We start from the raw sequence: 17616 nt of genomic DNA on the forward strand, positions 1-17616 counted from the left end.
CTCTGCACATTTGACTAATCTGGCGGACGGAAGGAAAGATCATAAATGCGCCGTCTCATAGACGGCAATGCAATTCTTTGTGGAATCAGCAGAAAGAATAGACATGTCTATTTTTTCTGCGGACATGAAATCAGAATTTCCGCAGCAGAATCATCTGGCACAGAAATTCTGCCATGTGAAGTGCAGCAGAATCCCATTAAATTCAAAGGGATTCTGCTGCAGTGGAATGTCAATGCAGAATATAAATTTCATGTAAGATACCGTAATACAGCAACCTACAACCTGTTTTCTTTATTAGATTAATTTACCAGCAGTATGATATTCTGCTATCTTTTCCTACAAAGGAGTTTAATAACCCATAAGGAATAGTTCACAAAATTAATTTAATATAGATTTTTTTTTATGGCTAATAAACCATCTATATATATAGGCAATTCTTTTCAAAAAGTCTCAGTATTTGTATTAACTGTCGTCAGCCATAGAATAAAATCCAAGCACTCAGGTATGGTCTAACATTACATCTATGCGCTCATGCATATACAATAAACATACAGTATATACATGTATAATAAGCTAAGATAGAAAGAAATGGAATTGTGTCTTCTAAATGAATAGTGAATTTACATACTGTGACCTTATTGTAAAATGCAGAGCATCTTACAGTACAATTTAAATGTGTTTCTGAGAAAATGACAAAGCAAAAGCTGGCAGGGGGGATTTAGATAGCAGAAGACGCAGTGCTTTGCATTTCCCAATATTGTGCCATTAAGGGGCAGCTGGTAGCAGTCAGGTCTCCTATTTGTGTCCTAATAATATACACTGCTCAAAAAAATAAAGGGAACACTAACATAACGCATCCTAGATCTGAATGAATGAATTAATCGTATGAAATACCTTCGTCTTTACATAGTTGAATGTGCTGACAACAAAATCACACAAAAATTATCAATGGAAATTAACCCCTTAACGACAATGGACGTAAATGTACGTCATGGTGACGTGGTACTTAACGCACCATGATGTACATTTACGTGCCGACATGATCGCGAGCACCGGAGCGGTGCTCGCATCATGCGTGGCAGGTCCCGGCTGCTATCAGCAGCCAGGGACCCACCGTTAATGGCGGACATCCGCGATCGAGCGGATGTCCGCCATTAACCCCTCAGATACCGTGATCAATACAGATAATGGCATCTGCAGCAGTGTGGTACTTTGAATGGATGATCGGATCACCCGCAGCGCTGCTGCAGGGATCCGATCATCCAGCAGGTCCCCTCACCTGTATCCAGGGGTCTTCTGCTCTGGTCTGAGATCTAGCAGACCAGAGCAGAGATTCAGCGATAATACTGATCAGTGCTTTGTCCTACACATAGCCCTGAACAGTATTAGCAATCAAATGATTGGGGACATAAAAAGTGTAAAAAAAAAATAAAAATAAAAAGTAAAAAAAATTTGAAAAATCCCCTTGCCCAATAAAAAAGTAAAACGTCAGTTTTCCCATTTTACCCCCCCCCCCCCCCCAAAAGGTGTAAGAAAAAGAATTAAAACACATATTTGGTATCGCCGCATGCGTAAAAGTCTGAACTAATAAAATATATTGTTACTTATCCCATACGGTGAATGGCGTAAACGTAAAAAATTTTTTTAAAGTCCAAAATTGCTGCTTTTTTGTCACATTTTATAAAAAAAAAATGAATAAAAAATTTTGAAAAAGTAAAACCTAAGCAATAGTGGTACTGATAAAAACAAAAGATCATGGTGCAAAAAATGAGCCCTCATATCGCCCCATATACGTAAAAATGAGAAAGTTATAGATGGTCAAAATAGGGCAATTTCAAACATACAAATTATGTTGGCCCTAGGAGGAACCCAGGGCCAACCGCACCAGATATGGTCTCACAAGGGGTCTGAAGAGCTCATCTTGGTACTTAATGGCAGTAAGGCTCCCTCTGGCAAGCACATGGAGGGCTGTGCGGCCCCCCAAAGAAATGTCACCCCATACCATTACTGACCCACCGCAAACAGGTCATGCTGGAGGATGTTGCAGAAGTTCTCCATGGTGTCTCCAGACTCCAGACATGTGTCATGTCTGTTACATGTGCTCAGTGTGAACCTGCTTTCATATGTGAAGAGCACAGGGCACCAGTGGTAAATTTACCATTTTTGGTGTTCTCTGGCAAATGCAAAACATTCTGCACGGTGTTGGGATGTAAGCATAAACCCACCTATGGATGTCGGGCCCTCATACCACCCTCATGGAGTCTGACCATTTGAGTGAACACATGCACAATTGTGGCCTGTTGGAGGTAATTTTGCAGGGCTCTGGCAGTGCTCCACCTGCTCCGCGTTGCGCAAAGGTAGCACTCCTGCTGCTGGGTTGTTGCCCTCCTACGGCCTCCTGCACATCTCCTGATGTACTGGGCTGTTTCCTGGTAGTGCCTCCATGCTCTGGACACTACAACACAAAGAGAAACACAGCCGCACATCCACCATTTTTATTTTGATCTACTTACTTCTCAGCATAATTTCAAAAACTAACAGGTTGTTAGTATACATTTTGATCAAAAAGTACAAGCCCACTAGTCACGTCAAGGCCACCTAGTCAGAGAAGGTCCCTAACCTAACACTGGCATAGCACTGGGTGGTGACCACTGCCTCCGAGACACCATGCCCACAGGGGGAGCAACCCAGTGGCCAGTCAACCCCACTGCTGCCCGACCAAGCGCCTGGCTCTGGGTCACACCACCCCATGGACAAAGCATCACAGAAACAATGGTCGCCACAGAGAACCCCACCAGTGTGAAACCTACCATGTGCTCCCTACCAGAGGCCTGGGAGAATGCTAGGAGGAAACCCTGAGGCTAAGTTTCTACTTGTTTTTTTTTTTTTTCTTTAATGCCAAGAAAAACGCCAATTCTGCCGCATGGCATTTTTTTTTCAGCCAAAAAACGCTGTGGCCAGATGTTAGCTGTAAATCAATGAGAAATCACAAAATTCTTATTCCACTTGGCCTTTTTCACTTTGGCTTTTTTTTTTAATCCTTTTGGTGTTTTTTCACTCTTTTTTTGGTGTTTTTCAGCTCTTTGGCGGTTTTCGAAAATCACAGCATGTTGAGCCGCTGGAGATTTTTTGTCAAAATCGTGGCATTTTTCTCCCATAGAAATATATGGGAGTAAAAGAACGCCAAGAAAAATGATATGTGGGTTTTAACTTTGGCGTTTTTGCAGGCGATGTTATTCTTTCTTGGACATTAGCGATCCAAAAAAAGTGATGGAGATACCTTTTTTAATAAAATTTGGTAGGGTACCATTAAAAAATAAAAAAAAGATACAGTGGTGAAGGAAAAAATTGTATCCAGCAAAATATATCTTTTCAATAACAAAATTTTTCTTAATTTTTAAAACAGGGATCAATTTATGTGGGCGGGTGGGGACCTAAAAATGTAGCCGGCAATAATAAAATTGTAGTGTGTGTGTGTGTTTCACTTTTTTCTTTATTTTTACATTTTTAGGTAGTACTACTACTCCCAGCATGGAACACACTGTTCCATGATGGGAGTAGTAGTACCTGTACTAATAGACAGATCACCCATTGCGATCCTCCTGTATAATGTATAGATGCGGCTGGCTTGGCCAGATGGTTCCAGCCAATCACAGCTTTCTGTGGGAAATAGGAATAGGTGTATATATACGTCAGTGTAGGGGACCATAGAAGAGCGGCCGGCCGCCTCTATACATTAAACAGGAGGATCACAGCGGGTTTCAGGAGTGACATCCGCTGTGATCTTTCCTTAACTGCAAGTACTACTACTCCCAGCATGGAGCGCACTCTGCTCAATGCTGGGAGATGTAGTACCTGCATTAATAGACAGATCACTGCGATCTGTCTATTAACGCAGATACTACATCTCCCAGCATGGAGCAGAGTGTGCTCCATGTTGGGAGTAGTAGTACCTGCAGGTAAGAACAGATCACAGCGGGTATCACTACTGACACCCGATGCGATCGTCCTTTCTATTGCAGATATGCAGTGCGGCTTTCTCCTGCGCTCTGTATCTCTGCACTATACTCCGGCCAGTGATGTGAATAGAACATCACTCATACATATTTCCCTCAGAGCGGTGATTGGCTGCAATCATCCGGCCAATCACCACTCTGGATGGAAAACATGAATGAGTGATGCTCTATTCACATCACTGGCCGGAGTACAGAGCAGAGATGCAGAGCGCTGTATAGAGCTGCTCTGCATCTCTGCTATATTATGGATGATTGCATCGGGTGTCACGACTGACACCCGAGGTGATATATCTATTAGTACAGGTACTACTGCTCCCATCATGGAACACTGCTCCCATCATGGAACAGTCTGTTCCATGCTGGGTGTAGTAGTGCTACCTAAAAAATTTTAAAAATTGAGAAAAAAAAGTGAAACACACACTTTATTAAAAATGTATTAAAATGTAGTTAAAATATATACATTTCGTTAAATACATATTTTTTCCATCACTACTGCATCCTTTTTTTTTTTTTTTTTTTTTTTGGTACCTAACAAATTTACGGTACCCAAAAAAAACTGCAAAGGTGCAATTTCCACACAAATGAAAAAATGCCAGACGCAGGAAATTGCACTGGTGTTTTTTCAAGAATTTTTTCAACCCAAAAAATGCAGGACAAAAAAACAAGTAGAAACTTAGCCTTATGCAGTCTACTGCTAATTAAAAACGCCAGGGCCGAATGGGCAGAGTGGAGTGCTGGCCATGGAAGAAGGGAGATACTAAAAATGTACAACACAAAGAGAAACACAGCCAAACATCCACCATTTGCATGTCTTTCTCTACTTGAATTCACTCTGGACACTACGCTGACAGACACAGCAAACCTTCTTGACACAGCTCGCATTGATGTGCCATCCTGGATAAGCTGCACTACCTGAGCCATTTGTGTGGGTTGTTGACGCCGTTTCATGCTACCACTAGAGTGAAAGCACCGCCAGCATTCTAAAATGACCAAAATATCAGCCAGGAAACATAGGATCTGAGAAGTGGTCTGTGGTCACCACCTGCAGAACCACTCCTTTATTTGGGGGGGGTGTCTTGCTAATTGCCTATAATTCCCACCTGTTGTCTGTTCCATTTGCATAACAGCATGTGAAATTGATTGTCAATCATTGTTGCTTCCTGAGTGGACGGTGCGATTTCACAGAAGTGTGATTGACTTGGAGTTACATTGTGTTGTTTAAGTGTTCCCTTTATTTTTTTCGAGCAGTGTATGTCTGTTTCATATAAGGCTCATTAACTCAAACAGACTGAAAATGGTTCCTGCAAGAGACATCTTCTCCATTTCCCGATCAGCTCTGGAATTTCTTCCCAGAAGGTGACTCATGAAACAATTATGACTTTTATCAGGCATAACTGCACACACACCATGGGGATGCAATGAGGCTGGCGGCTCCCACATTCAACCTGTTGAGTCTTGAAGATGCTATGTCATCCTGAATTATCCCCACGTTGTGACATGGATAGATGGGAAGCTTAGCATAAAGGACAGGGCTAATAGAGGAGATGATGGACATGTTCACCTCAGTGAGTCCCTGTGCTCCCTCTGTCAAGCTGCTGCAGCTAATGTATTGAATTCTTGTTAAAGTTTGCAGCCCCAGCAGCTGCCAGCTGAGCAGCAGTCTATAGAGCAGGGAAGCTTTGATAATTCTGCCACCTAGTTTCCCAATGCATTAATTGCTGGAAAGCCTGGACTGTGTAGGAGCTGAGGAGAAGCAACAGGGGATTGATTGTGGAGAGGTGTGTTAGGTGTGAGCTCCAGTGACAGGGAAGATACATGTAGAATGGTCTGTATTAGGCACAACATCACTTGTGCTGCTGCTATCTGCTACCTGCCCCTCTCTTTTCTAGGTGGCTGAAGAGATCCTGCACAGAGGGGAGAAGGAGCCTTTTTATTATCTTTTTTATTTTTTTTCTTGAAGCCATAGCCAAGGTGAACTGCAAATCTTGGGCAGTGGTAGAGGGAGCAGCCAAGTGACACAGGAGAATTAATCCTTTCATCAATCTGATCATGGAGATAAAGGAGGAAAGGACTTGTGCTGCAGCCCAGGATCTGATCTCTCCTGCTGAAGGGGAGAATGCTGTTGTATCACAGTGTACAAGTAAGTGCAGCAGCTCCTTGCATGCTATTATTCATATGCATTGTGCAAACACTCAAACTACAGCCTTAACCCTTTCCCAACTGGCTGTGCAGTGCATTACAGTGGCAGCTCTCTTTACACCAGGGTTTCCCAGCCAGGGTGCCTCCAGCTGTTACAAAACTACAACTCCCAACATGCCCAGACAGCCTTCGGCTGTCTGGGCATGTTGGAAGTTGTAGTTTTGCACCAGCTGGAGGCACCCTGGCTGGAAAACACAACTTGAACTGAATACCATTTTTGTGTGTTTGTTTGTCTACCAAGAAAAGCTAATACTAAATGTAATGTTGTGTGAGAGCACACAGCACTATAGGAATGATGACTGCATGGAGCTTTCCCCTTTAGTAGACACTGGATGTCAGTTCCTTACACTGTGAACCTGCTTCACCTGGGATTGAGTACACAACTTTTTGTTCCGCCTTTTATTTTCCCATTGTGTTTAGCAGGGCTGAATGCTATGTGTACTGTTTATTTATTTGCAGATGTTGATTCTATACATTGTTTCAGTTGGAAATGAAGTATCAAAACAAATATGTATGATATTTTGTATTTGTTTGATCCTTGCTGAACTGGATGGTGGTTTGGAATCTGCACATAAAGCATCAGTGTGTGTGTGTGTTTGAATGTGTACACACACACACATATATATATATATATATATATATATATATATATATATGCATATACACATATATAAACACACACTTATATTTGTGTGTGTATGTATATATGTATGAATATCTATATCTATATATATATATATATATATATATATATATATATATATATATATAGTGTGTGTGTATGTGTATATATATATATATATATATATATATATATATACATATATATTAATTATAATGTGTGTGTGTATATATGGAAATAAATATATATAATATGTGTGTGTGTGTGTATATATATATATATATATATATATATATATATATATATATGCACAAAGTAGGTAGCACAACCTCAATAGTTCAGATGAAGTAGATAGGGGTGCAGGCGATGACTGTGGTCCCAGTCGCAGACCGTGTCCATCGATAAAATATCCAAAAAATCGCAGCACACCCAGATAGCATATGGTGCAAAAAACTGAGCTTTATTGGCCCATGTTGAGCAACGTTTCGATGGTATCACACCATCACACCATCTTTCTCAAGTGTGTGTATATATATATATAGATAGATAGATAGATAGATAGAGATATATATATATATGTAATATTGATTCTAGACTTTACTTATGCTAAAGTTTCATCTTGATATGATCACATATATGAGCACTTTTTTGATTTCCAAGCTTGCATAAAATTGCTTAAAGTGGTATATTTAGGAAGACCCTCAGTAGTTATGGGGACATTATATGATTTTTCACTTGGTGGTTGTGCCACTGTACAGAACTGTCTCCAATTGCCCAAAATGCAGTCTCTCAGTAAGATATCAACCACCGCTACAACTTAAAAGCTAGTGCAGGTACTGTAAAAGATAGGAACCCCCCCCCCCCCCCCCCCTCTGTTGCTAGAGTAGGGGTATAATGTTCAGTAGTAACACAACTTCATCAAACATGCATGTCATGATCACCCCTGGTATAAATCACTGTTAGGGCTTAGTGTATCATCTGTGGTTTTACAATGAAACGCATTAGAATATATTCTGTCCTAAGTATTGAGCTATGGATACAGCTTTTCTACATCAATATGTTGGGTGTGTGTGGCTTTATATTGCAATGATTGCTCCAATATTGTCAGAATTAATTCCAACCTATTGGACTGAATGAGCTTGTCATGTAGGAATTTACAGGAAGCGATTCCATAATATGAGGAAGAGTGTAGGTAGTAATCCAATAAACCTTCAGCACATTCCGAATGCTCAGCATAATGCAGCTTCTCTAGTCCAGAGCTTTATCATATGTTCTGAACATCTCATTTCTTACAGCACTAAGCAAAGTTGATTTCTATGGCCTTTTCTAACCGGATTAGGAATTTAACCCTTGCACATACATATACAGGGCTACTAAAGACATTGATGATCAGGAGGAACAAATTTTTTTCTTAGTCAGCTCGGATCCTAGCAGCTCTTTAATGACAGGCTTGATGGATGGCAATGTTTATCCTGGTTTATTTCCTTCTGCCATATGTGTGACTAAATGATGATAATTATATTTTAAATGTGTCTAGTGTATCTTTGCTTTGCACATTTTGTTTTAATTCGGTCTTAGTCCCGTCTTATCCCGTGTCCATAGCAACACAGTTTGGCAGCAGGAGACAGGCATCAAGCTACAGGGTCCAATACTATTGTGTCCAATATACACTGCTCAAAAAAATAAAGGGAACACTTAGACAACACAATGTAACTCCAAGTCAATCACACTTCTGTGAAATCACACTGTCCATTCAGAAAGCAACACTGATTGACAATCCATTTCACATGATGTTGTGCAAATGGAACAGAAGACAAGTGGAAATTATAGGCAATTAGCAAGACACCCCCAATAAAGGAGTGGTTCTGCAGGTGGTGACCACAGACCACGTCTCAGTTCCTATGCTTCCTGGCTGATGTTTTGGTCACTTTTGAATGCTGGCGGTGCTTTCACTCTAGTGGTAGCATGAGACAGAGTCTAAAATCCACACAAGTGCTCAGGTAGTGCAGCTCATCCAGGATGGCACATCAATGCGAGCTGTGGCAAGAAGGTTTGCTGTGTCTGTCAGCGTAGTGTCCAGAGCATGGAGGCATTACCAGGAGCCGTAGGAGGGCAACAACCCAACCGCAGGACTGTTACCTCTGCCTTTGTGCATGGAAGAGCAGGAGGAGCAGCAGGAGCACTGCCAGAGCCCTGAAAAATGACCTCCAACAGGCCACAAATGTGCATGTGTCCACTCAAACGGTCAGAAACAGACTCCATGAGGGTGGTATGAGGACCCGATGTCCACAGTTGGGGGTTGTGCTTACATCCCAACACTGTGCAGGACATTTTGCATTTGCCAGAGAACAACAAGATTGGCAAATTCACCACTAGGGCCCTGTGGTCTTCACAGATGAAAGCAGGTTCTCACTGAGCACATGTGACAGATGTGACAGTCTGGAGACGCCATGGAAAGCATTCTGCTGCCTGCAACATCCTCCAGCATGACCGGTTTGGGGGGCCGCACAGCCCTCCATGTGTTTGCCAGAGGCGGCCTGACTGCCATTAGGTACCGAGATGAGATCCTCAGACCCCTTGTGAGACCATATGCTGGTGCAGTTGCCGCTGGGTTCCTCCTAATGCAAGACAGTGCTAGACCTCATGTGGCTGGAGTGTGTCAGCAGTTCCTTCAAGAGGAAGGCATTGATGCTATGGCCTGGCCCAATCATTCCCCAGACCTGAATCCGATTAAGCACATCTACGACATAATGTCTCCCTCCATCCACCAACGCCACATTTCACCACAGACTGTCCAGGAGTTGGTGGATGCTTTAGTCCAGGTCTGGGAAGACATCCCTCAGGAGACCCTCCACCACCTCATCAGGAGCATGCCCAGGCATTGTAGGGAGGTCATACGGGTGTCACGATGCCGGCTGGCAGGAGGTGGATCCTCTGTGCCAGAGAGGGATTGGCGTGGACCGTGCTAGTGGACCGGTTCTAAGTCACTACAGGTTTTCACCAGAGCCCGCTGCAAAGCGGGATGGTCTTGCTGCGGCGGTAGTGACCAGGTCGTATCCACTAGCAACGGCTCAACCTCTCTGGCTGCTGAAGATAGGCGCGGTACAAGGGAGTAGACAGAAGCAAGGTCGGACGTAGCAGAAGGTCGGGGCAGGCAGCAAGGTTCGTAGTCAGGGTGGATAGCAGAAGTTCTGGTACACAGGCTTTGGACACACAAAACGCTTTCACTAGGCACAAGGGCAACAAGATCCGGCAAGGGAGTGCATGGGAGGAGGTCAGATATAGTCAGGGACCAGGTGGAAGCCAATTAAGCTAATTGGGCCAGGCACCAATCATTGGTGCACTGGCCCTTTAAGTCTCAGGGAGCTGGCGCGCGCGCGCCCTAGAGAGCGGAGCCGCGCGCGCCAGCACATGACAGCAGGGGACGGGAACGGGTAAGTGACCTGGGATGCGATTCGCGAGCGGGCGCGTCCCGCTGTGCGAATCGCATCCCCGACGGCCATGACAGTGCAGCGCTCCCGGTCAGCGGGACCGACCGGGGCGCTGCGGAGAGAGAGACGCCGTACGCGCTCCGGGGAGGAGCGGGGACCCGGAGCGCTAGGCGTAACAACGGGCACAAGGAAGCCACACACACTAGTGAGTTTCTTTTTGACTTGTTTTAAGGACATTACATCAAAGTTGGATCAGCCTGTAGTGTGGTTTTCCACTTTGATTTTGAGTGTGACTCCATATCCAGACCTCCATGGGTTGCTACATTTGATTTCCATTGATAATTTGAGTGATTTTTGTTGTCAGCACATTCAACTATGTAAAAACAAAGGTATTTCATACGATTAGTTAATTCATTCAGATCCAGGATGTGTTATTTTAGTGTTCCCTTTATTTTTTTGAGCAGTGTATATCACCTACAACATGTCTGGAGTATTTGTGTGATTGCCATCTGGAATTAGCTATGCTGTGGGGTATTTCAAAATCTCTGTTCAGTAGCATTTACCTCTTCATAACATGCATTTGTACACAGTTGCTTTCACTTGAAGCCTACAGATATTGTTAGCTGTAGATGGTAGCAGATTTGAACAGAAGATATTTAATGTTCTCTAAAATATGAACATTCTTGTCAAGGGAAATGTAAAGTGAGGGATGTAAAGAATAGATTCAAACTCATATAATTTTTTTCATTAGCATGGAAATTTTACAGTCATAAAAGAGGTACTCCAGTGGAAAATAAATGTTTTCGAATCAACTGGTGCCAGTAAGTTAAACAGATTTGTAAATTATTTCTATATAAAAATCGTAACCCTTCTAGTACTTATCAGCTGCTGTATGCTCCATTGGAAGTTGTATAGTTTTTTTTTTTCCTTCTGCCTGGCCACAGTGCTCTCTGCTGAACCCTCTGTCAATGTCAGGAACTGTCTAGAGTACAAGCAAATCTCCATAGAAAACCCCTCCTGCTCTGGACAGTTCCTGACAATGGACAGAGTTGTCAGCAGAGAGCACTGTGATCAGACTGGAAACAACTACACAACTTTATCTAGAGCATACAGCAACTAAGTACTGGAAGGGTTAAGATTTTTAAATAGGAGTCATTTAAAAATCTGTTTAACTTTCTGTCACAAGTTGATTTGAAAACTCCCCCCGGAGTTGTGTTGAGATATATATATATATATATATATATATATATATATATATATATATATATATATATATATTTAATATTCATTTATTATAGTCCAACATGATAACCGCTGGTTTTACAGACCTCTGCCTCCATTCATAAATAACAGACATATTTCGAATGGACTATACACATTCTATAAAATGTGTAAATCTTTTAAAAGGAGACAGAAGTAGCATTAGAAGAGCCACATGTGAATCATAGAATGAATGCTTATAACTCAGGCTGCTGCCACCTACTGATTTAGGAATCGTCGAAAAATCCAATTTTTATCAAAAGCAGTGGTGTCCAAACTGTGGCCCTCCAGATGTCACAAAACTACAACTCCCGGGCATGCTGGGAGTTGTAGTTTTGCAGCATCTGAGGGCCGCAGTGTGGAGACGTCAACATCTGCCATTATTGTAGAAGCAAAGAAAGGGGAAAAGTAATTAGAATTGGAGTATGTTTTAAAGGTTTAATGGATACTACACAAAGCATACCTTGACTTTATAAAAAAAAAATTGCAAAAATAAATAAAAAGGCATACTTGAATCCACTTTCTGGTGAAGGGCACATGATTATGATTTCTGTATTACTCATCCTTCAAATGAACAATACACATAGTTCTTCAGCAGTTGCATAGAAAGGCTGTCTCCTGGAAAAGATACAGAAAAGGATGACACATGTACAGTATTACGTGAGCAAATTATACTGCAACAGTGTTACCATGCTGTCTCATAACCACGTAGGGTGCGCTGACTATTTGAATATCTTGTCATCTATCAGGTTAATGCGCGCCCCTCCCCCTTCCCATTCTGTCTCTGTTTTTTTTTGCATTACTCTGCATTAATTTTGCTTATGCCTAAACAATACAAATTACTTTTTGTTACTTTATAATTGCATTTGGCACAGATGATGCTTTTATTTTGTTCTTTATGTATCCTGCTCTTAAATGCATGTTTGTCATCCCAGTAAGAAGACTGTCAAATAATAAATTCCATTGAAAGTTTCAAAACGCAATGCTCATGTCAGTGTTGGGGGGTAATTCAGTTTTTTTAATGTATTTATTTATTTTTATTACTAAACAGTAAGACGCTTCAGTGTTGGCTGGTGATTCTTATATCATTTAACAATTTAAAATACAGAACTCCAACTACATTTTAAATGTACTCTGGGAAATCTGAATGACAAGTTAAAGGGGTGGGTGGTGCCAGAAAGTTAAACAGATTTGTAAATTACTTCTCTAAAAAAGGCTGTCTGGGCATGCTGGGAGTTGTAGTTTTGCAACATCTGGAAGGTCACAGTTTGGAGACCACTATTACAGTGGTGCCCAAACGGTGGCCCTCCAGATGTTGCCAAACTACAACTCTCAGCATGCCCAGACTACCCAGGCATGCTGGGAGTTGTAGTTCTGTAACATCTGTCCCTTCAGATGTTGAAATTTTCATGAAAATATTTAGAAAATTGCTGCTATACTTTGAAGTAAAAATATGTCCATTTTATGATTCCAACATAAAGTAGACATGTTGTATTTGTGAATCAATATAAAATTTATTTTGAATATCCATATTCCTTACAAGCAGAGAGCTTTAAAGTTAGAAAAATGCTAAATTTTCCAAATTTTCATGAAATTTTGGGATTTTTCACCAAGAAAGGATGCAAGTAACAACGAAAATTTACCACTAAAATAAAGTAGAATATGTCACGAAAAAATATTCTCGGAATCAGAATAATCGGTAAAAGCATCTTAGTTATTAATGCATAAAGTGACAGTGGTCAGAATTGCGAAAAAGGGCTGCATCCTTAAAGGGGTTATACAGGTAAAAACTTTTTTTTTTATATGTCAACTGGCTCCAGAAAGTTAAACAGATTTGGAAATTAAAGAAGAAGAAATATGTGCAGCTCACAATTATATCACCAACCGAGGACAAATGGGTAATGCACCTATACCTATGGTGCCAATAATAAATATTAGAAAAAGAGACAAAAATACCCAGACCTCAAGGATGGTAAACTATATGAATCAATTGAAGGAAACAAGGATCGTGCTTCAATTCTAATAGGATATACAGATTTTATTAAAATATTCCACCTCAGAAGGAGTAGACAATGACCTAAAATAGACTATCACTGGTAACTAATTAATATCACAGAATGCACTATTAAACTGGAACAGTTATAGACAAATTGAACTGTAATAGTGAAGGCAAAATATGCTGATATGGACTGAAAGAGTTAAAGACCCTTGAATTGCCGGAAAGTCTCTTGGAAAACATTCCGTTTCACTGGAGAGTTGATAATGTAATATTGTAACAAGTTCCTCTTAATGGATGGCAATAAAACAATGTTTGGTGTGTTAAACTGAGGAAGTATTAAAGTTCACAGTTGCTAGTTTCACTGTATCACTGTGTTAGGACAGAAAACAGGCAGCTTGGTGGTACATTACCGGTCCTGAGAGAGGAAGACTCCTGTGAGGCTGTATGGATCTAGCACTTGGATGGTCACTGCAGGTGGGTTACCTCAGAGTCCTGGCGCTGGCAGGCGTCGGGGATGGACACTTTCAGAGGTGGCACTCGTTGGTGGAAAAGTCCTTCCGTGGAGATCAGGTCTGCAGCAGACCGGTAGTAGATGCCTCTGCCTCGTGAGGGTGGCGTGTGATGTCAGTGCCAGCACCATGTCATGATGACTACTGAAGAAAGGGTCCATTCATATACCCTGAAACGCGTCTAGTCAGTTTGCGGACTATCACTGACTGTACTTGGCACTTAAATTTTATCTGGACATACCTCTGTGGCCTTGCTGGTCCAGTCCGGAGACGACCTTGTTGATCTTGCCGCTCCGGTCCATAATTTACATCTAGTTTTGAGTGGATCCCCAGCGAGCTGTGGAATCAAAGCACATCCTGCAGGTGCTGGCACTGACATCACACGCCACCCTCACGAGGCAGAGGCATCTACTACCGGTCTGTTGCAGACCTGGTCTCCACGGCAGGACTTTTCCACCAGCGAGTGCCACCTCTGAAAGTGTCCATCCCCAACGCCTGCCAGCGTCGGGACTCGGAGGTAGCCCACCTGCAGTGACCATCCAAGTGCTAGATCCATCCAGCCTCACGGGAGTCTTCCGCTCTCAGGACCGGTAATGTACCACCAAGCTGCCTGTTATCTGTCCTAACACAGGGATACAGTGAAACTAGCAACTGTGAACTTTAATACTTCCTCAGCTTAACACACCAAACATTGTTTCATTGCCATCCATTAAGAGGAACTTGTTACAATATTACATTATCATCTCTCCAGTGAAAAGGACTGTTTTCCAAGAGACTTTCCGGCAATTCAAGGGTCTTTAACTCTTTCAGTCCATATCAGCATATTTTGCCTTCACTACTGCAGTGCAATTTGTCTATAACTCTTCCAGTTTAGTAGTGCATTCTGTGATATTAATAAGTTACCAGTGATAGTCTATTTTAGGTCAAGGGGCCCCTTCTGAGGTGGAATATTTTATATAAATTTTTAATAAAATCTGTATATCCTATTATAATTGAAGCACGATCCTTGTTTCCTTCAATTGATTCATATAGCTTACCTTCCTTGAGGTCTGGGTATTTTTGTCTCTTTTTCTAAGATTTGGAAATTACTTCTATTAAAAAATCTTAATCCTTTCAGTACTTATGAGCTTCTGGAGTTAAAGGTTGTTCTTTTCTGTCTAAGTGCTCTCTGATGACACGTGTCTCGGGAACCGCCCAGTTTAGAAGCAAATCCCCATAGCAAACCTCTTCTAAACTGGGCCGTTCCCGAGACACGTGTCATCAGAGAGCACTTAGACAGAAAAGAACAACCTTAACTTCAGAAGCTCATAAGTACTGAAAGGATTAAGATTTTTTTAATAGAAGTAATTTACAAATCTGTTCAACTTTCTGGAGCCAGTTGATATATATATATTAAAAAAAATGTTTTTTCCTGGATAACCCCTTTAAGGTGAAAATGAGCTGCGTCCTTAAATGGGAGAAGTAGTACAAGCGCTCCTGCAGAGTCACCACTGCCACTCGCAGACTCCTGCAGCTGGGGGGAACTACTACTTCCATCATGGAAAAAGAGTCTGTCCATGATGGGAATAGTAGTAGAACAGTAGCACTGCAGGAGTTCCAGGCTGCTGTGAAGGAAGTTTAAAAAACAGGACAGAACTGTGGTTGACTACAAGTTCATGCGTGGGAAAATGCTGGTTTAAGCAGGATATATAAGGGGAGATTTATCAAAACCTGTCCAGAGTTGCCCATAGCAACCAATCAGATTGCTTCTTTCATTTTTCAGAGGCCTTTTCAGAAATGAAAGATGCGATTTGATTGGTTGCTATGGGACACTCAGCAACTTTTCCTCTGGACAGGTTTTGATAAATCTCCCCCATAGTTTTTATTTTTATTTTTTATCCCTGCTTGATCACATTTTACATGTAAACGTTAGTCCCTGGCCAACCCCTTTAACTACCTAGATGCCATGGTCAATAATAACTATGGCATTTATGTAGTTATTTTACAGGTAACCGTATGGGTTCCAGGTGGCAATCACAGGGTGCCCATCAGTTGTCATGGCAGCCAGGGGGCTTTTGAGGTTGCTGCCATGTTATATCTGCTAGTATAGCGTGTCATAGGCAGGTTACATTAAAACAGTACACTGCAATAAATTACTATTGCAATGTACTGTATAAGTGATCAAATGGTTGATTGGCCTTTCATAGGGAATTGTGCAAAGTGTTTAAAAATTCCCTAAATAATAATTGCCACCCCTTTTTATCCATTTTTTATTTAAATCAAAACTATAAAAACTATAATATAATATGTTGTTTTTAGCCCAAAGTAAATACTGTAACAAATGTCAAAATTACAAAATGATGGTATCTTGGTTACATCCCATCCCAAAAAACATGGAATAAAAAGTGGTTAAAAAGTCCAACCTAATCTAGGCTGGATTTGGGCTAGAGCTGAATCGCTGTTGTAAAAAAAGCTTTTCTGTGCAACAAACTGCTCTCTGTCCCTCTCTGCAACTGAACGCTGATGTGACTGGGAGGTGAATTGCTGATGAAAAAATGCTTTTCTTTGTAACACACAGCGCCGTCTGCCCCTTTCTCTCTCTTTCTACAATAAATGGCTGAAGTGACTGGACGCAAGATCGCTGCCGATTATATAGGGCTGTAACATCACAGGGGTGGCTGGGTGCTGATAGGCTGCATGCTGCATTTGAATTAGGGTCAGCCAGCCTACCCTTGTTCCCGCCTTCCCAGAGTTTGTTGCCCCATGTCCTCACATGTGGATTTGCCATTTTAGATGTCCTTTAGCCTGGATCAAACTAAATGGAGTTTAATGAAGCAATTTGTGTGATCGAATTGCAGCAATATTCGCATTTGTTTCGAATCAAATTTTTCCTAAAATTGGTAACTAATTCGGATTTGTCAGCTTCGATTTGCTCAACCCTGGTTATTACCTTAAACTATTAGACCAGAATTCCCCACCTTTTTACCTGTTAACAAAGTACATAAGGGTTCTTCTTTCAAACCTGGATGGACAGAATATAAAAATATTAATGTTTGTCTGCATAGAATTATGCAGAGTTGCTAATGAAATGCTGTTTAGTAAAATCTTTATTTTTAATTACTATTTATCTTGCTTCTGTGTCCACAGGGATTCAGAGAACTTTAGCTGACCCGAAACTCGAGTTTGCTCTTGGTAAGAAAATGTTCTTTTCAACTATTATTATGCATCAATGCAACAAGCAATTTTCGGTTCTGAATATGTCTGCATTTAAATACTATATGGCTCCTAAATGCATTTCTATTAGGTTTGTGTTGTCTGCACAGGACACTCTGTAGTGTTCTATATTACATAATTGGAGTCACAAAGTTAAAGACTGTCATTTATATGTTTCTTTTTAATGATTACACTGCAGTGCGTAGTTTTTGAACTTTCCCTTAGTTAGCCTTCCTATTTTGTTAGCATAAAAATCAGATCTGCAGTATGGTGCGAAGTCTAACAGCGAGTGTTATTTTGCTAAATGTTGTTGTTGGAAGAAAATTACCCACATTTTCTAGGTTTTTGCTTTTTTTTGCTTTCTTCTCTTAATAAAATTGTTTTCATT

The 17616-nt window shown here is 41.3% G+C and overlaps 1 protein-coding gene across 4 annotated transcripts in view; it reads left to right on the forward strand.

Moving 5' to 3' along the window:
• Positions 1–5628: 5628 nt before the first annotated feature.
• INPP4B (inositol polyphosphate-4-phosphatase type II B) overlaps positions 5629–17616 on the forward strand; it is a 665917-nt gene continuing 653929 nt past the window's right edge. For 3 of the 4 annotated variants that reach the window (XM_056562903.1, XM_056562897.1, XM_056562899.1), the window contains exons 1-2: positions 5629–6156; positions 17163–17207. In XM_056562903.1, coding sequence (XP_056418878.1) covers positions 6066–6156; positions 17163–17207 — 136 coding nt within the window. In that variant the 5' untranslated portion in view covers positions 5629–6065. The remainder of the gene's footprint in view (positions 6157–17162; positions 17208–17616) is intronic. The other variant, XM_056562898.1, reaches the window with a different exon arrangement.

This window comes from Hyla sarda, chromosome 1 (assembly GCF_029499605.1).
Source record: "Hyla sarda isolate aHylSar1 chromosome 1, aHylSar1.hap1, whole genome shotgun sequence".
Lineage (NCBI taxonomy): Eukaryota > Metazoa > Chordata > Amphibia > Anura > Hylidae > Hyla > Hyla sarda.